General features: G+C 42.9%; 1 protein-coding gene across 1 annotated transcript in view; it reads right to left on the reverse strand.

Moving 5' to 3' along the window:
* Positions 1-1,800: 1,800 nt before the first annotated feature.
* The window catches only part of LOC124800005 (maltase A3-like), a 131,043-nt gene continuing 106,481 nt past the window's right edge, over positions 1,801-26,362 (reverse strand). The window contains exons 9-10 of the mRNA XM_047262962.1: positions 18,365-18,511; positions 1,801-2,725 (exon numbers count right to left, since the gene is read on the reverse strand). Of these exons, the coding sequence (XP_047118918.1) occupies positions 2,476-2,725; positions 18,365-18,511 (397 nt within the window). The 3' untranslated portion in view covers positions 1,801-2,475. The remainder of the gene's footprint in view (positions 2,726-18,364; positions 18,512-26,362) is intronic.

Here is a 26,362-nt window from a genome sequence, read left to right on the forward strand (position 1 = left end):
ACCTAGCACGCCGCCAGACCCAAACTCTCAACTTATACCACACCCTGCCCGTCAACCTCATTACTCGCGGAATCTCACTGATTCCCGTAAGAGGAATGCATTCCCGGTCAACGATGATGCATGAAAGATGTATCGAAACCCTGGAAGGTAGTTTGTGGTCAGTAACTCCTCAGTGGGAAAAAAATGGTTCAAATGGCTCTGAGTACTATGGGACTTAACTTCTAAGGTCATCAGTCCCCTAGAACTTAGAACTACTTAAACCTAAATAACCTAAGGACATCACACACATCCATGCCCGAGGCAAGATTCGAACCTGCGACCGTAGCGGTCGCGCGATTCCAGACTGAAGCGCCTAGAACTGCTCAGCCACTCCGGCCGACAGTGGGAAACAACTGCAGATCTTTATATTATGTAGGAGGGTACAACCATCATACTTCATATACTACATTCGTGAGTGGTTGCATGATCGTTACCTACGTACACGAATTAGCTGTCTTGCCCATATGAATTCACAGCTTGCATTCCCAAAAGACCTGTGGTTTATTTTTGTCATTTGGAACGAAAATGAATGGTGGTGTACAAATAAAAACAAAGAATACTTCGGAGAACTGGAAAAAAAAGTTGTGAAGCAGTGTGTTTGTCAAGGGCGCGGCAAGGCCACAGCATCTATCCGGATCAGTCCTCACAACAAAGGAAGAGAGAGAAATGAAATTATTCCTTTAATTCTGATCACAGATTCGAACTACATATAAAATGATACCGAACTCCGACCAGTCGAATAATTAATTAACAGTTCATCAAACGTGACCATTTAATACTATAAATTAATTTTCCCAAGTCCAGATGCACTACAGAGGCAGTGTCTACGTAGAGGACTATCGAATAGAGAAGGCAGGGTAATTTTAGCATCCCCGTTAATTAATGTAGAGAAAGCTCAAGATGGTAAAATGAGGTTGCTGTTCTGGTCGTTATTGCAAATTGTCTTTGGAGCCACAGGGTGGCGGAGGCACATGCGGTTCTCCCACCTTCTGAGAATTCTCGCCAGTTGAGGGCAGCCAATGGGAGGGGCAGAACTGTCCCACTCCGAGCGGCCAGAACGGCAGGAACGGTTCCACCTCTCACCCCTGTTAGGTTAGTTACATGGACCTTTTCGTGTACCGTGGAGATGCACTGTAGCTCATCGACCGAGCCATTAAATAACCTGGTGAGCAGCTATCCAGCCGCATTCCGTTGCAGTTTCTAGAAGAGTCAACATCGCGAAATTCAGTGTACGGCAATTACCGCTCTCTCCGGGGACTGGTTTTCAAACTGAAGACGTGTTTGTGAGTGATCTTGTGTACTTTCAGCTTGCCGTACGGCAAGTATACTTGCCCAGTGGCTATATTCCGTGTGAAATAATGTGTGAATACTTGTGATAGGATTACCTCTGAATTTATGCTTTCATTTCGGAATATATGTTTCGCCAGATTATACCGATTTTCAGTGTCTGTAGCTTCCCTACTGTCCCTTTTGTAAACCTACGCTACACAGTCATCAGTTTGCTCACTACTGTTCCACGAGACATATTGCGAGCGGTAATTGTAGGCGTATCGAATAGGTTATTGGTTACAAAAATGTGTTCCCGCTAACGACGTAGAACGTACAATGACGTCAAACAAAAGATCAACTACTGTCAAAATATCACGACAGGCGCTTTAACATTTATTATTATTTGAATACATGGAGTGGCTTATCAAACACTTCGTAACATTATAAGTTATATAGTGCTACTATAGGAATGGAAGAAAGATTATGGTTTAACATCATGTCTAGGACGTGATCTTTAGAGACGGAGCAGATCAGGTTGGGGAAGGATAGGAATAGGAACTGGTCGTGCCTTTAGAAATAAGCGTCCTGGCATTCATCTTAAGCAATTTTGGGAAATCGATGAAAATCACTGGAACAAGAACAAAACTTAAATGTAATGCCATTCGAGCCTCTGGGAAAAGTAGGGAGACAATCAGAAGTGGATGAAGAGGAGGTAGTTGCATGATCCCAAGGCACGACAGAAAAAAATGAATACATGCAGGTATACGTGATCAGTGACACAGGAACAAGGACACTGCTATAAAAATTTGATCTACAGAAATACTGATTTGACATCACTATTTGTCGTACTCTTACTCTCTCCCTCATTCAGTCATCTATCTGTCTTTCTCACTCATTCACTCTAACTCATTAACAACTTTAAAATCTTACACATCGTAGCACTTATGCATCTGAAATTTTATTGTTAACTTTTTTTGTATCTATAATATTGATTGACGCATAACTTAATTTGCTACCGGTTTCATTTTATTATTTTCGCATTCGCTTTTAGGCTCATTGTCAATTGTATCGCAATATTGTGTTAAGTTTCCTGTAAATTAAAAAGAACTGCGGGCACTGTCTTGGGACTTGCTATCGCTGGTAGCGAGTATCATCTGCAGACGCCTCTCAGGCCCTCCGAGCGGCCACCAGCAGCGTGGGCAGCAGAGCGGCCGCAGAAGCCGACGGCGAGAAGGCCGCGCCTCCCTTGTCGTCGGTGGGCTTCTCCGAGTCGTCCGCGCCAGCGATGGCGCCCGCTTGCGGGTCGTCCCCATTGGCACCGACATCAACATCGACTTCCACGCCGCCAGAGGGCACACCGCGCAGCACAACTGCTTCGTAACCAGCCAGCTCTACCGACGTCGACCGCAGCAACTCTCTGAGAACAGACACGGATCTACACTGAAGCGGCAAAGAAACAGGTATAGCCACGCGTATTCAAATATAGAGATACGTAAACATGCAGAATACGGTGCTGCAGTCGGCAATCCCTATATGAGAGAATAGGTGTCTGGTGCAGTTATTAGATGGGTCACTGCTGCTTCAATGGAAGGTTATCAAGATTTAAGCGAGTTTGAGCGTTGTGATACAACCCCTCTGAGGTGTGCCCCAGGGCTCTGTCCTCTCCCCTCTCCTCCACCTTCTGTACACGGCAGATATGCCTCAAGCCCCCCCCCCCTCTCCCCCCTCCAGTACACCTCCTGCAGTATGCCGATGACACCACATTCCGTGCCCTCGCTCCTACCCTCCAACAGTCACAACGCCTTTTCCACTTTGAACTTTTTGCCGCATTGTGTAACCAATGGCTTCTGAAAATCAATCCTTCCAAGACCCAGGCAATCATCATAGGTCGTACCACTCGTTCCTTCCGGCTCCTGGATTTCTCCCTTACCATTTGCGCCTGTCCAGTCCACCTCTCCCGCACACTCACCTACCTTGGCCTCACCATTGATCATCACCTCACCTGGATCCCTCATCTCTGCTCCATCCAATCCAAAGCACACAACCGCCTCTGACTGCTCAAACTCCTCTTTGGCTGAACATGGGGGTTGAACGCCTCTACCATCCTCCACACCTACAAATCTTTAATCCGTCCCATCCTCTGTTATGCCAGTCCCGCCTGGATATCTGCCCCCCACCCCACCAAATTCTCTAAGTACCTTCAGATCCTCGAGTGCCATGCACTCTCCCCACCTTCCGTATATGCCTCCCGTCCCCCACGTGGATCCTCTACGACCTCATTCCTTTCCCCCATCTGCTCCTCTTCCTTGAACATATCCACATACTCTACACCTCCCACCGCCTTGATCCCCCTCACCCCATGGTTGCTCCTCTCCTCTCCCATCCCCTTATTTGAATACATGGAGTGGCTTATCAAACACTTCGTAACATTATAAGTTATATAGTGCTACTATAGGAATGGAAGAAAGATTATGGTTTAACATCATGTCTAACAAATGTTAGCACTGAATAGGGGATCATGGAGGAATTTTATAAGGGGGGCTATGCTCCAGACTGAACGCTGAAAGGCATAATCAGTCTTAAATGATGATGATGATGATGATGATCATGTCTAGGATGTGATCTTTAGAGACGGAGCAGAAGATCAGGTTGGGGAAGGATAGGAATAGGAACTGGTCGTGCCTTTAGAAATAAGCGTCCTGGCATTCATCTTAAGCATTCTTTTTCCATCATCCAAGGTGGCTTCTGTCAACTGCCCCTCCCAGATGATGCCCTCTCTCCCTCCATTTATCCTTCCTATCAACTCTGATCTTCACTCCCCTCCCTTTCCTCTGTCCTATCCCTGGGCTCCCCCTCCCCCCCTCCTTCCATCCTGTTATCTCCCTGCCTAACCTCTCCCTGCCTCGCTTCTTCCCCTCCTCCCCCCAGTCCTCTACACTCTTCATCTCCTTTCCCAAGGTGGCTTCTGTCAACTGCCCCTCCCAGATGATGCCCTCTCTCCCTCCATTTATTCTTCCTATCAACTCTGATCTTCACGCCCCTCCCTTTCCTCTGTCCTATCCCTGGGCTCCCCCTCCCCCCCTCGTTCCATCCTGTTATCTCCCTGCCTAACCTCTCCCTGCCTCGCTTCTTCCCCTCCTCCCCCCAGTCCTCTACACTCTTCATCTCTTTTCCCAAGGTGGCTTCTGTCAACTGCCCCTCCCAGATGATGCCCTCTCTCCCTCCATTTATCCTTCCTATCAACTCTGATCTTCACGCCCCTCCCTTTCCTCTGTCCTATCCCTGGGCTCCACCTCCCCCCCTTCTTCCATCCTGTTATCTCCCTGCCTAACCTCTCCCTGCCTCGCTTCTTCCCCTCCTCCCCCCCGTCCTCTACACTCTTCATCTCCTTTCCCAAGGTGGCTTCTGTCAACTGCCCCTCCCAGATGATGCCCTCTCTCCCTCCATTTATCCTTCCTATCAACTCTGATCTTCACGCCCCTCCCTTTCCTCTGTCCTATCCCTGGGCTCCCCCTCCCCCCCTCGTTCCATCCTGTTATCTCCCTGCCTAACCTCTCCCTGCCTCGCTTCTTCCCCTCCTCCCCCCAGTCCTCTACACTCTTCATCTCCTTTCCCAAGGTGGCTTCTGTCAACTGCCCCTCCCAGATGATGCCCTCTCTCCCTCCATTTATCCTTCCTATCAACTCTGATCTTCACGCCCCTCCCTTTCCTCTGTTCTATCCCTGGGGTCCCCCTCCCCCCTTCTTCCATCCTGTTATCTCCCTGCCTAACCTCTCCCTGCCTCGCTTCTTCCCCCCCTCCCCCCAGTCCTCTTTTGTATTCCCCTCCTCTGCCTTTCCCCACTCCCTGTTGCATCTGCCCAGAACGCCCCTCCCCTCTTATGGGTCCTCATCGTCCATTGCCTCCTTTCTCCCTTCCCCCCCTTTGTTTTTCCTCTCCTTCCCCCCTTTTCTTTTTCCATCATCTGTCCAGGTTCCTCCCATCTGCCCTCAGATGTGGTATGTCATATTTGTGCCAACTTTTTAGTGCAGTGTTCAAGTGAATGTTCAGTGTTGTTCATCTTTCCAAAGTGTTGTGAACAGAAACCAGATTGTCGCCATGTTTTTTGAATTGTCTGTCTATTATTTTACCTGCCTGCTTCATATGTATTTTATTAGCATCATCAACCCTTTGTTCTATGTTTTAAGTTCCACGATCTTCCGCCATGTTACAATTTAAGTCTCCGATTTTATTGCCTGTTTTTATTATTTATTATCTTCATCTTTTTAAAACAAATTCTGTAGGCTGAAGAGTGGCATACTAAGCTGATGCCAGCCCGCCCCCTTCGGGGGGGGGGGAAACGAAACTCAATAAAGAAAAAAAATTGTTATACATTGATGTGTCCCTCCCTCTCTCCACATCCACACGCTCCATCTCCTTCATCAGGGCAATTTCCAGCACCTCCCCTTCCCAGATTTTAAACATCGCCATGACATGTACCCTTCCTTCCAACTGTAACCTGGCCTTGCTGCTCCCTCCACAGGGATCCCTTTCCTCTCCCCTCCTTCTCCCAGAGCGGTTTTTTCTCCTTCACTCCCTGAGTCGCTGCACCCCCTCCTTAGCTGTTTACCTCTCCCATCCCGTCCCTTCCCTTGCCATTTCTCCTTCGGCGCCTCTCCCACCTCATCCCCCTTTCTCTCCCCTCCTCCTTGCCTCCTTTCCCCTTCTTCGAATTTCCCTTTGCTCTCCGCCCTCACCCCCCCCCCCACCCTTGCAGATCCTCTCAGATTTTTATTTGTTATCAGTAGACTGTATTAGTGTTGTGTTTTTGGTACCGTTATACAGTGTCATCTAGTGATGTGGTTTTAATTGTTTGCAGTTCCTTGCTACACCGTCCGTCACTGGCTGTTTTACTCGTTCAGCGAATTTTTATGCTCCAGCCGTACTTTGCCTGGTGCCTTTTAATGTAGTATGTGGTTTATGTGTAACGTACTTTTTCAGATTTTTATCTCCGATTTACAGTCACCGCTTTGTATACCTTCTTTTCTTCTGTTCCGCCTTTTTTTCTATATTCCGCCATGTTATCTTTTTTATGTCGTTTTTCAATCTCTTCCTGTCTATTTATGTCTCTTGGCTGAAGAGCAGCGCTTATGCTGCTGCCAGCCCGCCCCTGCTGGGGAAATGAAATGACAACAAAGGAAAAAAAAAGTGTTATAGTCGTCGCACGAGCGATGGGACGCAGCATCTCCGAGGTAGCGATAAAGTGGGGATTTTGCCGTACGACGATTTCACGAGTGTACCGTGAGTGTCAGGAGTCCGGCAAAAAATTAAATCTCCGACGTCGCTGCAGCTGGAAAAAGATACTGCAAGAACGGGACCAACGACGACTGAAGAAAATCGTCAACTTGACAGAAGTGCAACCCTTCCGCAAATTGCTGTAGATTTCAATACTGGGCCATCAAAAGGTGTCAGCGTGCAAACCATTTCGCGAAACATCATCGATATGGGCTTTCGGAGCCGAAGGACCACTCGTGTACCCTTGATGACTGCAGGACACAAAGCTTTACGCTTCGCCTAGACCCGTCAACAGTGACATTAACCTTGATGACTGGATACACGTTGCCTAGTCGGACGATTCTCGTTTCAAATTATATCGAGAGGATGGACATGGATGGGTATGGAGACAACCTTAAGAATCCATGGATGCTGTGTGTCAGCAGGAAACTGTTCAAGCTGGTGGAGGCTCGCTAATAGTGTGGGGCGTATGCAGCTGGAGTGATATGGGACCCCTGATACGTCTAGATACGACTTTGACAGGTGACACGTAAGTAACCATCCTGTCTGATCACCTGCATCCTTTCATGTCCAATGCGCATTCAGACGGACCTGGGCAAATCCAGTAGGATCATGTGACCCCACACACCCAGAGTTGGAATTGCCACAGAGTGGCTCCAGGAACACTCTTCTGAGTTTGAAAACTTCCGCTGGCCACCAAACTCTCCAGACATGAACATTATTGAACATATCTGGGATGCCTTGCAACGTGCTGTTCAGAAGAGATCTCCACCCCCGCGTACTCTTACGTATTTATGGTCAGCCCTGCAGGATTCCTGGATTCATTTCCCTCCAGCGCTACTTCAGACATTCCTAGAGTCCATGCCACGTCGTGTTGTGGCACTTCTGCGTTCTTGTGGTAGCGCTGCACGATCTTAGGCAGGTGTAACAGTTTCTTTGGCTCTCCAGTATATATTACCACTAAACAGTTAAAGCCGTCATACAGTTGTGGTTTGGCTATCTAACGGCTTCAAGGTGCAGTAGAAATTTGATTTTTAGTATATCATATAACTATTGTGCGAATTTAAAAATTTAAAATGCTGCTATAATCAGCTCATTCAGAGGTATAATTTTCCGTTAACGGTTTAACTAGAGTTGCACTCTACCAAAACTATCGTTCGGTTGTTTTGGAACATTACATAAAAGACGTAGTAAATGGCAGGATTACCGGTAGTATTGGTAGCGTTAGTAGAAAAAGAAACTTAAATGATTATTGTGTTTAAGAGAAACTGTGAGTCTAAGACTTCTGTCGTTTTTGTTTATTTTTGTTTGATTGATTCTTTGCTGAAACGCGCATCAATCAGTGTGTCCATTGTATATTTTATATCAGTACAGTATGTAAATTGCATTTTATGAGTATAAAAAATTTGGTGATTCTTTGCAGAAACGCGCATCAATCAGTGTGTCCATTGTATATTTTATATCAGTACAGTATGTAAATTGCATTTTATGAGTATAAAAAATTTGGTGGTCGCCTACCTTCTGTGCTTTTATGTAAGAAAAGCAATTAATTTTGATGCAAGTAAAAATATGTTATCTTGTATTCAATAAAGCATTCTTCGTCATGATCAAAGGCAAGACTTTCATGTTTCTTTTTTTTTTATTTAGTTTGCTTCTAGTCTGACAGGTTTGATGTGTCCACCACGAATTTCTCCCCTCTGACAACCTCCCCGTATCAGAGAAACACTTGCAGCCTACTTCCTGAATTATTTGTTGGATGTATTCCAATCTCTGTCTTCCTCTACAGTTTTTGCCCTCTACAGCTCCCTCTATTACCATGGAAGTTATTCCCTGATGTCTTAACAGATGACGTACCGTCCTGACCCTCCTCCTTGTCACTCCTATTTTTGATAAATGCTTTTTATGAATAACACAAACATGTTTTTTATAAGTTCACGAAGTACTGAAGCAATGATATACTTTTGTTCTGCGGGTTTCTTTATTTTACCTTTCTGTTAAGGAAATTGCGTCTTCTAGCGTTATAGGTCAATCTATATTTTTTCCTTTACTTTAACAACATCCCTTTGTTTCACGTAACAAATCGCAATATTCGAATAAAACCTGACTTAAACATTGACAAATTCAATTTTGCTATAAATACTCTTTAGTTTTAAGTTACAGGCAGGAGTATAAGTATTCAGAACAAAAATTTTCCATAGCTTACTCGGCGCTTTATGCACCCTCACTCAGTTTGTAGACAGTTCATTTTACTTTTAAGTTACAGGCAGGAGGATAACTATGCAGAACAAAAATATTCCATAGGTTACTCGTCCCTTTATATATCCTCGCCCAGTTTCTAGACAGTTCAGCGCTTCCGGTTCTTAGGGGAATCTAGTAAGACACTGATCACAAACGCAAACAAAGCGACTGAAAGGAGATAACGCCCGATAGGTATGCAACACACCTAACGTTCATGCACCGTAGGTACGAACTTAACTGACCAAAGTTGTTACGAAAACTATCACAGTCTTCCCTTACTTATAACAGTCTACAGTAGACTATAGTAGTTCTATAACTCTAGGTTCAACACAATAAGTCAAATTTTAAAGTTGTAAAATGTGTATACGTATTGAGACAGTGTAAACCACAATGTGCAAATAACCTACAACTTATTCATGTAATATTTGCGAATGAGAGCGTTTAGCAGTATCAACAAACTTTTTGAAACTTGTCGCTGACGTCCACACAAAGTAATGACAGGAAAAAAGTTTATCGCTTACTATATTTTCGCTGCTTAAGCAGTACAACGTAATTATGAAGCATGGGGTTTTAATTTATTACTTCGTTAGTACTAACCTTATTTGCAACACATTTTTCAGATAGTGTCTTCATGTACCATCGAATTTACCTGAAAAATTATATGATTGGACGACACATAGTTCTGGAGATATGACGTCTTTAGCATTCAGATGCGCTGGACACAGTTTTTCTTTAAGGAATCGAGAGTAGGGTCTTGCTGGTTAATTATTGTGCAAGGAGAAGACCACACTTGCGACAGATCTTATGACAGCTTATCTTTGCTTATTGTTTTGCTTACAGTATTTGAATTCCGCTAGGTGTATAGTAAAGATTGTTGAGTGTATGGATTCAGCTAATAGTGTACAGTGTAATATCAGACAGTTGGCAGCATTGCTGATAATGTTTGATGTGATACTTTAGTGCGTCTGCCAGTGGCGCAGTTATGGTAACTACAGTTGTGCAACTACCGTAGGCTACCTTAGGCTGTCAGAACCAAGCGTAGGCTACGGCAGTTTGCCGAGTAGCTTTGGTCAGTTAAGGTAGTACCCGTGTTACTAGTACCTCAAATACGTTGAATAGATGTCAAGTGTTACCTAATAACTATGGATTTCTTTAAGTATGTGATCAGTGTCTCACTAGATTCCCCTAAAAACCGGAAGCAGTACACCGTCTAGAAATTGAGGGAGTATATATAAAGGGCAGCATAACCTACGCAACATTGTTGTTGTACATCTGTCTCTTGCTTAAAAATAAGCAGTATTTACAGCAAAATTGAACTTGTCAATGTTTAAGTCAGGTTTTCTTCAAAAATTGTTGATTTGAAATGTGAAATAGAGGGAAATTGTAGTAAAAGTAAAGAGCCGGCTGCTGTGACCGAGCAGTTCTAGGAGCTTCAGTCCGGAACCGCAATGCTGCTACCGTCGCAGGTTCGAATCCTGCCTCGGGCATGGATGTATGTGATGTCCTTAGGTTAGTTAGGTTTAAGTAGTTCTAAGTCTAGGGGACTGATGGCTTCGGATGTTAAGTCCCATAGTGCTTTGAGCCAGTAAAAATAAAGAAAACAATAAGGTTTATCATAAAATGCTAGAAAACGCAGTTTCCTTAACTAAAAGGTAAAATAAAAACAACGCAAAAAATATATCAAACATCGGTCCAATATTTCGTTGAACTTATATGAAATATATTTCTGTTATGCATAAACAACTGCCTCATTTATCAATAATAACAGGAAACTATTGCCTTTGACCATGACGGAGTACAAAATAACAACAATAATTATCCTTTTTTTATATTTGCGGATGAAAACTATATATTTACATCAAAAGAAATTCCTTTTGATTGCATAAAAGCGAACAAGTTGCGATAACAGCTAACTTTATTACTTATAAAAAGCTATTTATATTGTGTAAAAGTCTAAAATACACAATGATGTAATAGTTAACGATATACGTTTCTAATTATGCTCAAAACAAGAAATAAAAAAAAAGACAAAGAGAAATCGTTGGCTCTCAGTTTTTTTGTTACACATCCATTTATGTTTCTCTTCCTACCAATGCTACCAATACTACTGATAACCCTACTATTTACTAGGTCTTTTACGTAGTGAACTAAAGGAACCGAACAGAAATTTTGGTAGAGCGCCACTCTAAGGGTAACTGAACCCAGGATACGCTCGGATTTTTGCCTCCCCCCACCACCAGCGTACGTCTTTTTTTGCTCCATCGTCGTTGCATAGACTATTTGTTCGTTTATTGAGACCAATATCATTTTAAATGAAGTGAAAGGTTTATGCTGCAATGATTCCTTTTTGTACGACACAATTCAAAACGTGGAGCAACTTACTTTCCAAAGTCGCATTACCTGCAACACTAACATGGTTATATTTTCATTGCTGCATTGCCGATCAATGTAGAGCCCTGTCAAACAAAACAGAAAACTCAAGATATACCGTTTACTTCTTCGTTACGTTGGATCACTTCGTATAACGAGAGTGGTTACATTTAACATGCGAAAACAAGAGACAATAATCTCCATAAAAGCGAGAGGTAGGTTTTATGGGACAATTGCTCAACATAGGGCCAATCCGAGTCATCTCTTGATCTCCTTCATACGTCTCTGACCCCTTCCCATTTTAGTGCCCACCAGTATTTTCGTTTCTTCATCCCCCCCCCCCCCTTCCCCCCGTACCCACTGCTAAGCCATCGTTCTTTCCTTTATCTTTCACCCTTCCCCATTTGCTTTCGCTTGTCTGAAAACTACAAATCTAGTGAAACACCTAGCACTCGTACCCTATTCACACCAATGGTTGGCAACATTGCTGCTCTTGTTTAATGTTATTTTGTAACGTGTCTGTAACAGCTATAGGAGAAGCCATACTGACATCGGTCTGCTCAACTTCATTTAGAATTTACAAGCTGAAGACTGTTTTCCCAAACTTTGTATGTAAGTTTTGAAATTTAAAACCTTGGGTTTCTTTGAGTGGACTTCATGAAAATAAGATTTTTGTCGCGTATCATAGTATATTACACTTAATTTACAAAAATGTAACACGAGTCGAAGTTCTGTTTCTAAATGTCCTCCCACAGATCAGCTTCCTCAAAATGCTACCAGCAAGGCTAAGAACACGCAGCTACAAAACATACTGATTAAGCCTCGAGTGCATCTGCTTGACAAGCGAATGAAGCCGTATCTGGAACTATCGATCATAGAGCTCAAACGGAATACAGTCGAAATCTTCTGATAATAAAGGGTTCGAATATTACTGGATACATTGTAAGTATTCTCACAATTTTTCCGTTTCTTTAAATCAAGGTAAAGATGGGGAGGTTGAAATGCGAAGAATGCTCACAAAGCAGCACGAATAATTATCGGTTCGCCATTTAAAAACTTACATAGAAGAAAAAGAAAAGAGAGAAAACCGGATCTACAACACAGAAAATTGAAAATAACGGCACAAAGAGTTCTAAAGAAGATGGCGAAAACTGTGGTAAGTGTTGAGAAGAAGAAAAAGAAATCAAAAGTGAATGACACAAGTGGCCCATTGATTTGTGAAAATGCCAATATTTGTTCCCTACTCCAACCCTTCCAATAGATCCAGAGTAGACCACTGAGATTTTTTATTCTGTTTATTTCAAATTGATTTCCCCAAAATTAACAATATTTTGTGCTATTTTTCGTCAATAAATACTAGTATTATTGTACAATTATTACCTGAAATATCATAAAAATCCCTGGTATTTTTTACCTCCGTTAGCCTAAAAAGATAAAATCGTAAGACGTGTTTCGTCGTGAGGTCCTAGAGAGGTTACTCAACTGAATGGAAATTTGTTTGATGTCCAATCGCATCTTCACAGCACAGTGTGAGTTTGGTGTTTTAATTGTATTGATCTATTTATGTTACTTATAATGAATGCATATACATGTGAGAGTCATGACTGTATTTTTGATGACGTATTAGTAACCAATAGAATAAAATGGACACACCTCAAGGTAGTGACAACTTGGATATCTAAACAGCCTAGAATCGTTTTATATAAGTCTACTGAAATGCAACATAAAAGACTACAATTGAGGTTGAAGAAACCATCACAGCACTTTATGCTGCTTTACGTCCCTACTTTGCGCAGCATTTAAGTACTCCTGCAGCACATGGGCTTATGGAAAGCTTTTAACATTTTTTAAAAAAGATATACAAGTGTGAACATGGTACATCAACCATAGGTAACGGAAAGCATACTTTTAATTACAAAGTCTTTGATTTTATTTACACGTGCTACTCACAGTAGAATGAAAACCGATTTAGCTGAAGTGATATAGGTGGATTACAGGAAATGTGACTTCAGCACCCTATAGTTCCATCCATGAATCATTAACTTTCGCCTTGTGTTGCGCTTGTACCAGCACATACCACCAGCCACATCCTATCCCAAAAAAACTTTCTCTTCACCTTACATGATCGCGAAATCTGAACAGGAACCTACTTATCCCTCCCGCTCTACCAGATAACTCCTTTCCACGTTAGGGATCCTCTTCCCTCCCTTACTTGCCAAACGCTTGATTCTGAGTTCTCCGACTCTCCCGTCCCTCATATTTTCAAGAAACGCTCTCCTTCCAACAACCCTCCCTACCTGCTGCTCATTTCCCGAACTCCAGTGAAGTGAAGAACTTCGATTTAATAGAGGCTATCGCCATTGAATGTATTTTTAAAAAGACAATAATATTTTTCTTACAATGTTCAGTGATCACTTGCCTGTTTTCATAAATATTCAATGCCCATATCTGATATTTTTTCTTGTTCGTATATTTCATTACTGTTCTCACCTGAGGATCGGTAAATGCACTATGTGATGAAAAGTATCCGGACACCTGGCTGAAAATGACTTACAAGTACGTGGCGCCCTACATCGCTAATGCTGGAATTCAGTATGGTGTTGGCCCACACTTAGCCTTGATGACATCTTCCGCTCTCGAATGCACGTTCAATCAGGTGCCGAAAGGTTTCTTGGTGCATGGCAGCCCATTCTTCACGGAGTGCTGCACTGAGGAGAGGTATCGATGTCGGTCGGTAAGGCCTGGCACGAAGTCGGCGTTCCAAAGCATCCCAAAGGTGTTCTATAGGATTCAGGTCAGGACTCTGTGTGCACCAGCCTATTACAGGGATGTTATCGTCGTGTAACCACTCCACCACAGGTCGTGCATTATGAACAGGTGCTCGATCGTGCTGAAAGATGCAGTCGGCTTCCCCGAATTGCTCTTCAACAGTGGGGAGCAAGAAGGTGCTTGAAACAACAATGTAGGCCTGTGCTGTGATAGTGCCACGCAAAACAACAGAGGGTGCAAGCCCCCCTCCATGAGAAACACGACCACGCTAACATCACCGCCTTCGAGTTTTACTGTTGGCACTACACTCGCTGGCAGATAACGTTCACCGGGCATTCGCCATACCGACGCCCTGCCATCGGATTGTCACATTGTGTACCGCGATTCGTTACTCCTCACAGCGTTTTTCCACTGTTCAATCGTCCAATGTTTAGGCTCTTTACACCAAGCGAGGTTTCGTTTGGCATTTACCGGCGTGATGTGTGGCTTATGAACAGCCGCTCGACCGTGAAATCCAAGTTTTCTCACCTTCCGCCTAACTTACAGTGGATCCTGATGCAGTTTGGAATTCCTGTGTGATGGTCTGGATAGATGTACGCCTATTACACACTAAGGCCCTCTTCAACAGTCGGCGGTCTCTGTCAGTCAACAGACGAGGTCGGCCTTTAATCTTTTGTGCTGTACGTATTCCTTCACATTTCCACTTCACTATCACATCGGCAACAGTGGACCTAGAGCTGTTTAGGAGTGTGTAAATCTCACGTACAGACGTATCACACAAGTGACACTCAATCACCTGACCCCGTTCGAAGTCTGTGAGTTCCACGGAGCGCCCCATTCTGCTCTCTTACGATGTCTAATGACTACTGAGGTCGCTGATATGGATTAACCGGCAATAGGTGGCAGCACAATACAGCTATTATGAAAAACGTATGTTTTTAGGGGTGTCCGGATACTTCTGTATCTTGTGTATACAACTGCCAGCCCACCCTCGTAAGTAATCAGATAACAATAAGGAAAATTCGCGGATCACATGTTAAATACCTTAACTCTAACTTTAGTATATATAACTAAGACAACTGTGAATGGATTCTTGGTGCTGACGATGATGATAAAAGAGAAGGAAGAGAACGTCTATGCTGTTTAAGACGACAAGCTTCTGTTTCACACCTGGTCTCAGTGCCAGCACATAGCGTGCCCTCTTAAAAACCACCGACGGGTCGCAGATCTTAATAAACGTCCCTACCCATCAACAGGGACGTAGATCCATATCAACAAGACGCTCAGGAGACGTTTGAAAGCCAGCCCAGGGCATCTGTGGAGATTCCGACGCTGATAATAATTTCATACCTTTTCTAAACTTTTTTCTTGCTTACATGCTTCACGTCAAATGTTTAACACGTTAACTCATTCGTAAAGCAATCAGATGCTTGAAGCTATTTTATTCATGGGAGTTAGATCCTTTAAGGAATGTGTGGTGGGTGGTTTGGTATACCCTGACCAGGATTCCGTTGGCAGACAACTGACACGCAACAATTGCTGCGGTTACCGACATTTTTCCGGCGTGATTGGTACACAGCACATTTTAGATGATGAGTCACATTACTATTCTATTTTTATGTAAAGCATTTCAACTACTGGCGTAATCACTCGCGTTCCCGTCCGGAACTTCTAGTGACGGTGTTACATGGGCTCACTGCCTGGTCTTGAAGGAGACCGCATAAGCCACAGGCAGTGTGTACACTAACGCGGTATCTCCAAGCACTGGACGAAGACGACTATGCAGGTAGTCGAAATGTTTTACATAGAAATCAAATTGTGAACCCACCTGGATATCTGAAGATATGCCGTCTACATAATAACTTGGTAGTACAGTGGAAACTCGATTAACCGTCATCTTCGGGACCGTGGTCGTGTCGGTTGAGTGAATAGACGGATAACAGAAACACTGTATTGCTCCAAAACATAACCTCAATCAATTACACAGTATTACAATTATATTTCGGAGCGAAAAAAAAATTAAACACGATTGTAATAGCAAATAAAACTATTTATTATATGGTAAAAACATCCGTACAGTAGTTACAAAAGTTGCAAAATACGTAATGTACAGTACTGTACTGTACTATAAACTTACAGGTGAAGTAGTTTATCTAGCTTGGAAATAGTCAGTCAATTTCTTCTGCCTTTTGATGTTCGAGCTTTCACCGCGGCAATATTTCGTATTTTTCGGAGCAGTAGTGTCTGCGTTGCATTAGCCTCTTCTTGACTTTCAAACCATTCTATATACTTGGACAGCATTGTTTCGGCCTCTGAATGGCTAATAGTATGTTTTTCTTCATGGTTTGAACACTCGTCTTCATCAGCCCCTTCTTCTTCTTCTTTGGTGGCACTTACGCTGGCAACAATTTCGTCATCACTCAAAATTTGAAAACCCCCGTCCACTTTGTCACACTCTAACCACTCTGATACTTCTTCTGATGTAAAATTTGTGGTGATTTGTAAATTATTGCACAAATTGACCATCTCGTCAACTGTCACACACTCAGGTTCCTCCGATTCTTCACCTCTAGGTTGAGGCCAAAGTTTATTCCAGCCGTTCTTGAGATTTGACACTGACAAATCACTCCATGCACTGGCAACATTGAAAATGGCATCTTTAATACTGTAAGACCTCCAAAACTGTTTTACAGATGTTGATTCATCAGATGAGAGAAAACTTTCGATAAATATTTTTCTGTAACGACGTTTCATGTTTTCGATGATTCCCTGATCCATGGGCTGTATAAGTGAAGTTGTGTTTTCTAGAAGGAAGAGACATGTTATGTTGCCGTCATCACTTTTCATTTCACAAGTAGGGTGCGTTGGGGCATTGTCTAATAGCAATAGCCCTTTCTGTGGCAACTTTTTTCAGCCAAATGTGCTCTAACTTGAGGTACAAATTGTTTGTGAAACCAGTCAGAAAAAATTGATTGATCCATCCAGGCACTCTTCTGGGCGTAGTATTGTGCAGGGAGAGTATTCAAATTCAAATTCTTGAATGCACGAGGTTTTCTTGATTTACCAATCACAAGTAGGGGTAGCCTATGATTCCCCGTCGCATATGCGCAAACCATAGCAGTGATGCGATCTTTTTGTACTTTCAAACCTGGAGCAGCTTTTTCAGAGAGTGATGCTAATGTCTTTTGTGATAAAGCCTTCCAATGAAGCCCAGTTTCATCACAATTGTAAACTTGCTCCCTAACAAGATTCAATTCAGCCATTTTTTTCTTTAAATTGTTCCCGGAACTCAGCAATTACAGAGCTATCCGCACTGAGTTTTTCTCCACTGATATCAAGTTGGCGAATGCCATGACCAAATTTAAACTTGTCGAGCCATCCGATACTAGCCTTAAAAGACAAGTCACCATGAAGTTTGTTGTTCATTTTAACAGCCTTGGCCATTATTATCGGCCCTGAAAGTGGAATCCCCTGCTTGTATAAACCATCGGTACATTGCAGTGTCCAATTCATCATACTTTGCAGGTTTCATTGTCTTTCTTGTTCGCACATCTCCATCCGTGCTCTGCATTGTTGACACATGTTCTATTTTATCAGCATCACGTTTTATATCGTTAACTGTTGTTCTTCCAATACCATAAATCAGCGCTAAACTTGTCGCAGTTTCGCCCTTTCATAAGCGTTTCATAATTTCAAGTTTTTGATTAAGTCCTAAAACAATACGTTTACGTTTTTCAGACATTTTATCAAGTCACTGTATCACACACACCTGCACTAAATACGGTAGTGTAAAATATTAGTCAATAAAGCTTATTCAAGTGGAAAACACGTAACACGGTACAGCCCGCTAGATACACTGCGACAATTACAGTCTTCTCGCCACAACTGGAAACCGATCCAGTGGTGATTGTTGACTCACAAGTGAGACAAAGACAAGAAAAGGAGGAGATGTGTTAGCACGTCAACTGAAGGTCATATTTTATGTACCATTCTGCGGCGGGCGGGTACATTCACTTCCCACTAAAATAGAGTAAATAAACAAAGCGAACGCGTCACTGCACCTTAGAGCATTCTGTTATTACAGTATTACTATGCTGTTACAGCAGTGACGGTTAACAGAAACTGACGGTTTAAAGAGTGACGGTTAATCGAGTTTTTACTGTACTCAGTACCCAAAAGACCAGTCTTCGAGAATACAGCCTGTCTTAGAGCTTGTATCGCATGACGATATCAGTGCATCAAGTCTTTCGGTAACTCCCCAAAATCTTTTAGATCCCAGTTAGACAGAAACCTTATCTCGTTTTCCCGCGAAGCCGGCGTCGCTTCGTATTCTCCAGATGTTTCCCTCCCAAGTAAAAAACAACTAAAAAATTAAGTGGCGAAATTCTGTCATAAAGGTACTCACCCTTCCTTGTGGCTGGATTTAACACTGGTGACACTGACATTTACATATTCGGTGGTAGTGGACGAGAAGCCATCATTCAGATTGACGGTGGTGGTACCACTGCCGAAGTTCACCAGAACAAAAAGCGGGTTGGCACCCTGTGTCGCCCTGTAATGGACAAAAAAACCTCCTGAAAATAAACCATTCACAGTCTTTAATTCAGGTCGTCTACGAACTGTGTTTTCAGTCGTTACATGTTGCTTAATTAATGGTACAAGGGGTGGATAAAAATATGGAAATGTCAAAATCCGAACGCTGGAATCCCCATTACATCACTTTAATAATACATAATTTATTATATTTACATTGAATACTTATGAAATAGAAGATAAATATAATTTGCTTTACATTAGTACCTCAGTATTATAAAATTACCAAAGGAATGGCATTTAAGTATTATACAGTTGCTAGATTAACGGGAAAATCATCCAAGTAACTACTGGCGAGAATTCAGATAGTCAAAATTCAATATGATATTGTAGTGTCTTAATTCAATCTGATTATGCAAAGTTGAATCTTGGACTCGCTTTAATGCGTCCATGGAGTGTATTTCTTCCGAAACATGTAAAAAATTCCCTTTTTCTTTCTTAAATGTCGTAAGGAAATTCTTTTTAATGTTGGAATTAGAATGGCCCGTTGTTTTGGATGAGATGAGATAGCTGATTTGTGACATGCATGGTTTACGTGTTCTTTAAAGCGTATATTAAAATTGTGTCCAGCATCCCACAAATGAGGTACCTAAGTTCATCTAATAGAAGCGAGTGAAAATTGAAACGAACTGGCGTATTATGTGTGAAGAAGCAAAATAAAGTGTTTTGGAGGAAATAGGCATTTTACCCCGTTCACATTATTGTCCCATTCGTTATTTACTTTTTCTCGCTCGATTTTAGGCCTGGGTCATTCAGCAGTCAAGCTTCGTACTCTTTTGGTAAACATCTTTTTGGTGTAATCAGTTTATGACAGGCCACCATTGTGGTTTGATTCTTAATGAGGATAGCTTCTCGAATTCTGGGACTGTGATTGTACATCTACATTATGTAAATATAACCATTGCGACTGCTTGTAGTTTTTGTTGACTGTCAACACTGCCTATGGTTCTGTATTTCTACCATTTCATAAAATTTCACACAATGGTCTGTATTCTTGGCAAATAAACCTGAAGATGCGTCTACACTGGCGTGAAACCGGTAGTTGCAACACCTTCATACAGCTATGCAGCTTTTGGAAACACCACATCACTGTTGACTTTTTTAATTTTTATAATTTTCATCATAATGTAAATGGTGTTCTTTATTGTTATTCACAATGTCTCTGAGTTGTGGTTGCCCTCCGCAGACGAACGGAGTTTGGTGTTACTTGCTTGGTAATTAACATTCAGAGACCTTGGTCATCTTTGGTGGTGCAGTGGTGCTGCTTCTTTACGGTGTGTGTGTGTGTGTGTGTGTGTGTGTGTGTGTGTGTGTGTGTGTGTGTTTTGCTCTTCTGAATAAGGGCTATTATTGTTCTTGGTCGTCGTACTCCGGCTACCGAGGGTTTAAATTTCCCTGCAGTGCTCTGTCTCTTTGCATTTGTGGTATGGGAGCGAAGGGATGTTTGCGTTACTCCACTACAGTAATAGGCTTTCTTCTCGTCTAGCAGTGTGCTACGGTATTGTGGCACTGGGTTTTAAATTATACTGTATCTGAGACATATACTTGAAAATAAACAAAAATTTATGGCGTAACTTTATTTGTTTGGGGTGGTAATTAGAACAGTGTATTTTGCTGAAGTACCCTGCAATGGATGCTTTTGCCTGTTTCCTTAAGCCTTAACTCTCTTCATATACCTCAAGGTTGTCCTTCGTACTGGCATTGATGGAACATGATGAGTCAATGAATGAATGAGCTAATGAAGGAGGCTCGTCGTACAAGCTTTGTTTATGACACAGGTGATCGCGAAAGCGAAAGACGTTTCAGTAAAAAGAGCAAGAATAATGGCCTGATTATTATGGTAGAAGCTTACTGGTAAGTCACAAATGATGGAACGAGGCGCAAACAGTAAAAAATGTGCTCTAAATAAACTCACATAATTTGTATTTGTTGCTTTCGCAATTCAGTAGACCTTTTCTTTTGTTCTTTTTGTTGACCTGAAAGTTACTCCTACACATGGCACTTTAAATGAGTCCTTATTTAATCTGAAAATCCAAACGGGAACTACTACGTAATGGAAATCGACCCTTCGTGCAAGTCACAATATCTGTAGCCCTCTGCTGTCCTCTAAACGTAATCACTTATTTTGAGTGTAGCCAGTAAGATTCTTACTCTTACTAGAAAATCGTGTGGAACGTGTTTGTGCTTACGCACTCCTCAAGTTTCTTCTATATTTACCGTAAATTTTCAGTTGTCGTTGCAAAACGATTTTATGAGTTTCACAAACCACCAATTCATATCCACAAACACCAGCCACTTGACATTCAGTATTGGATGAAGGCCTCCCCCGATATCAACAAGCTTTGTCGTCCCCAGCCATACGGAATGGTTTTAAATTTTTTTCCCATTAGGTCGTCGTCTGGGTTTTTTCATATTTCTTGGAAATCAGTAAAGAAAATTCTTGGACCGCCTGCAACTGGTCATACGTCCCGATCAGCTCAGTTTCACTTTTAGTAAAAATATTCCTGTAAATTCTCTTCCCTAATCTATTTGTTCATTTTTCTTTCTCTCTTCTAAATGGTCTCCGTATATTTCTGCACCTTGCTTGTAGAGAAACCCTCAATTTTTGCACGGTTTTCCCATTAAAGGTCCATGTCTCACTTTCTTTAGTCATAACTTGTAATATACAGGGTGTTACAAAAAGGTACGGCCAAACTTTCAGGAAACATTCCTCACACACAAACAAAGAAAATATGTTATGTGGCTATGTGTTCGGAAACGCTAACTTTCCATGTTAGAGGTCATTTTATTACTTCTCTTCAAATCACATTAATCATGGAATGGAAACACACAGCAACAGAACGTACCAGCGTGACTTCAAACACTTTGTTGCAGGAAATGTTCAAAATGTCCTCCGTTAGCGAGGGTACATGCATCCACCCTCCGTCGCATGGAATCCATGATGCGCTGATGCAGCCCTGGAGAATGGCGTATTGTATCACAGCCGTCCACAATACAAGCACGAAGAGTCTCTACATTTGGTACTGAGGTTGCGTAGACAAGAGCTTTGAAATGCCCCCATAAATGAAAGTCAAGAGGGTTGAGGTCAGGAGAGCGCGGAGGCCATGGAATTGGTCCGCCTCTACCAATCCATCGGTCACCGAATCTGTTGTTGAGAAGCGTACGAACACTTCGACTGAAATGTGCAGGAACTCCATCGTGCATGAACCACATGTTGTGTCGTACTTGTAAAGGCACATGTTCTAGCAGCACAGGTAGAGTATCCCGTATGAAATCATGATAACGTGCTCCTTTGAGCGTAGGTGGACGAAACTAAAATGAGCTCTAACATGGAAATAAGCGTTTCCGGACACATGTCCACATAACATCTTTTCTTTATTTGTGTGTGAGGTATGTTTCCTGAAAGTTTGGCCATACCTTTTTGTAACACCCTGTACACAGATTATTTTAAACATTTACTACACAATACGGTGCATTGCTTTAATTACGACAAAGGGATCCGAAATGCTGAAATACAATTGTTTCTACGTTCTCCTACAATATTACTGTATCTAACTTATTATACATTCTTACGGCTATGGCCACTGGGCCTTGCTAGACTGATGCTGTAAACTGCGCCCATTGAAATTTGCGTCAAAAAACGTTGAGGAAGATCCGGTAATCCCTTTGCCCGAACTTCACAACGTATCCTTCAGGTAAAAGAACCGAGGGCTCTTACTTCGTATTTTACATTATACACTGACGGAAAAAATAACACAAAAAATGATTACTGCAGAGTAATGAAATTTTGGGAATACATTTGTCTAGGTAACATATTTAAGTGATTAACACTGCAAGATCACCAGTTAATGTAACCACAAGAAAAGCTATTGCAAGTGTGAAATGTTCGTACATTAATAACCGGTGTAAGCGCCACAATGTTAATAAATGCAAACATGCAAACGTGCAAGCATTGTGTTGTACAGATGCCGGATGTCTATTTATGGGAAGAGTTCCATGCCTACAGCACTCGATCGGTCAATACGTGGACGGTTACTGCTGTTTGTGGATGAAGCTGGAGTTGTCATCCGATGATGTGTCATATCTGTTCGGTTGGAGACAGATCTGGTGGAGACAAAGGCAACATGTCGACACTCTGTAGAGCGTGTTCGGTTACAACAGCGGTGTTTGGACGAGAGTTATCCTGTTGGAAAGCACCCCCTGGAACGCTGTTCACGAATGTCAGCGCAATGGATCGTATCACCACACTGATGTACAAATTTGCAACAGGTCTGCGGGATAAGCACGAGAGAGCTCCTGCAACCATATTAAATAACACCCCAGATTAGTCAGCCAGAGTGGCCGAGCGGTTCTAGGCGCTTCAGTCTGGAACTGCGCGACCGCTACGGTCACAGGTTCGAATCCTGCCTCGGGGATGGATGTGTGTGATGTCCTTAGGTTAGTTAGGTTTAAGTAGTTCTAAATTCTAGGGGACTGATAACCTCAGATGTTAAGTCCCATAGTTCTCAGAGCCATTTGAACCATTTGGACCTCAGATTATAACTCCAGGTATAGGTCCAATGTGTCTATCGCGCAGTCTGATTGCAGATTTCTGCAGGCCTTCCTCTGTCCAACAGAGGGCTACGACTGGCACAGAGGCAGAATCACACAACGAACCTCCACCCTGCCCTCCAATGAGCACTCGCTTGACACCACTGAAGTCACAAATGGTGACGGTTTGGGGTCAGTGGCATGCAAGCGTAGGGAGTTTGGTTCGAAGCTATACTTGAAGTAACTGTTGTTACTTTGGTGTCACTTTGCTGCCACCTGCTGCTCAGATTGTTGCTGCAGAAGCAGTCACCATGCGCCAGGGCAATACGCCGAACACTATCGTATGCCTTCTCGGTAGAGCTACGAGGCCGTCCCCAGCCCGGTCTTCCTGCAACCGTACATTCTCGTGACCACCGTTCCCAGCTACCATGTACAGTGGCTGTTTCCTGCCCAGTCTTTCTGCCCGATCGCAGAAGGATCATTCAACTTGTCGTAGCCCTATTACAAGCCTCGTTCAAATTCGGTGAAGTATTGATAATGGCGTCTTTGTCGCTTTGAAGGCATTCTTAACTAACATAAACTCATCACGTCCAACCTCAAGGATAACTAACGCTGACGACCGTTGTGGAGAATGTTTAAAGCGAACCTGATTTGCGTCCTCAAAGTGGTGCTACTAGCTCCATTCCTACGGGACTGGCGCGGAAACTGAACAGAAACCATTTTTCCGGTTTTGAAACGGTCTGTCAACTTTACCTTAGTTCACACAACCCCTTCTTGGTATTCCGATTTTTTCCCCGCCAGTATAGAATCTACTGATGTAACGCACAGGAGATGTCCGAAAGAGAACTACATTGACGACGTTTTTACATTCGGAAGTGATCATAAGTTACTTTAGTTTTAATGCAATCAAAAATCCATTCAGTTCAACCGATTGTAGCACAACGTTTAGTGCAAAAATCGCTGGTGATTCCAAATCAACGATGACATTTTTCGGATTCCATTCAGGCGTATTCTCCATCACATCGCGGAAAAAACTCTTTTCCTTTCTTAGGTAATAATTCATAGGCCACCGTACAGATGTTTGTTTCATTCTTTGGTTTTCCAAAGTCTGCATGAATACTGTGTATTTGAGAAAAATGACGAAATGCTGAGAGTCGTTGACACTTCCATGTCGAACCGATAAGCATACACAAGGTGGAACAATTCAACGCTACGGAAGTTAAGAGTTGTACTAAGAGTGATTGTTCATCCCCTGTAGTGGAAGAGGTTTTTTCGGAGTGCAGTGGACAGTGACTCATCGGGAGCTTTCCCGGTGGACAAGGACCCTCGGGGTCCATGTAGGCCGTGAGTGGCCATCTACTAACCATGAATACTGTGCGCAAATTTCACATACTTTTGCGTGGGCTCAAATTTCAGTGGGTGCATTTTCCACATGTGCACTAGAATAGCTCCTGTGGGTTCTCGTCCCTGCGATGGGGAGGCAGACTTCTACTACTGCTAACCACTGTCTTATTTCTTTTACTGGTTTGCATTGGTAATAATTACACTTCCTGTCAGCGAAAAATAATTCTGTTGCTAGTCTCCTGCAACTACACTGCGCAAGAGAATAAAAGGATCACTTTTTCGAAACCCCGTAATTCCCACCCATTGCGACGCTACAGTCCGCAATTTGGTTCGAAGGACCGTACAACCTTTTCTGTAATGATGCAAAGTGTGGCTCCCTGATACGTCACGACTGGGCTCTACGACACCGAGGTCTCAATACTTGAAAAAATAACGCTGTCACATTGGCATCATATCTGACCATAGTTACGCCCAATGGCTCCATGGACGTGTCACACGGTTGGAAGATCGTCACAACCCCTCTTAACCACATTTCACCCCTTCTTTGATGCGTCTTCGATAGAGATCGGAACCGCGACTCCCAGCGCTGAAATCAAGGGAAGGTTTTTTACGAGTGGCAGAGGAAAACAATTTAGACACGCCGCCGCTAAGAATCAGCACAAAAAGGCGGGAGAGAGTGACATAATGGGCGCCAATAAAACCACCTCTTTCCCTGGGGCGTTGATTCCCACACATTTCGCGGTCGGAAACGACAATTCGCAAGCCAAACAACAGGAAGACGTTCTTTACAACATTTTTAAAATTCTCAATAAAGGTTGACCGGTGCCACCGAATTGAGGGACTTTAGAGGAACCCTTTGTTGCTTTATTCAACCATTTGTCATGCTTGTGGCCACAGGAAGACACAAAAATGGAGCGCTGAAAAATCTTCCTTGGATAATGTCAAAATTTCGTCGAATGGTTCTGAACGAAAGGTGCCTAGTGGTTCCAATCTGTACAGGAGATCAGAAATTGCGGTCGCACTGTGATCCAAACGAGTGCAACTACGTTCGAGGGAGCTGCTGATCAGCAATGTCCTTAGAGAAGGGTTTAAGTGAGCGAGTGTGTCACAGCAATGTCACAGGTTCTGAAGAATATCTTCCTGTAGCTCATCGCGCTGCGAACTGTCATTTAGGACCTAGGTCAGAAAGGAAACACCAGCAAGTAATTCCTACCTCAAGTCTCCTACCGGCTATACACACCGAGTGTTTATTGGCTGAATTAGTTGTCCGAATTTCGGGAAACAAACACCTTCTGCCGAGACGACGCTCTTATTTCACACGCAAGCCACTATGAATTATAATAGAACAACGCTCTGTGAATGAGCCAAAACAGATCATCGCAAGTACATTCAAATGGTTCAAATGGCTCTGAGCACTATGGAAATTAACATCTGAGGTCATCAGTCCCCTAGACTGAGAACTACTTAGGCCTAGCTAACATATGGACATCACACACATCCATTTCCAAGGCAGGATTCGAACCTGAGACCGCAGCAGCAGCGCGATTCCGGACTGAAGCGCCTAGGAACCGCTCGGCCGCACCGGCCGGCGCAAACACATCTGTAACGAGTAAATCTGTCTGGACAAGGTTCGCACTTATACAGAACAAGGATGCCAGATTTGTTATAATAACAGGCATCTAAACCGTACCTAATTTGGTACGTAGTAAATACGATATATTTTCTCATTCTGGATATACGCTGCCTGACAGAAAAAGTGAAGCACTTAGAAGACACGGTTGCATGTCAATGTAACTTCGTAAACACAGACATCCTCAGTGCGTATGTAAACGACTAGAGTCGCAATTCTCTTCGAAAAGTAGAATGCCCACCAGAGTGCTGAGTAATCAGAGTGAAAGACATGCAGATGCCGCGTACTTATCTGAGATAGAGTTGC

Source organism: Schistocerca piceifrons, chromosome 1 (genome assembly GCF_021461385.2).
Source record: "Schistocerca piceifrons isolate TAMUIC-IGC-003096 chromosome 1, iqSchPice1.1, whole genome shotgun sequence".
NCBI lineage: Eukaryota > Metazoa > Arthropoda > Insecta > Orthoptera > Acrididae > Schistocerca > Schistocerca piceifrons.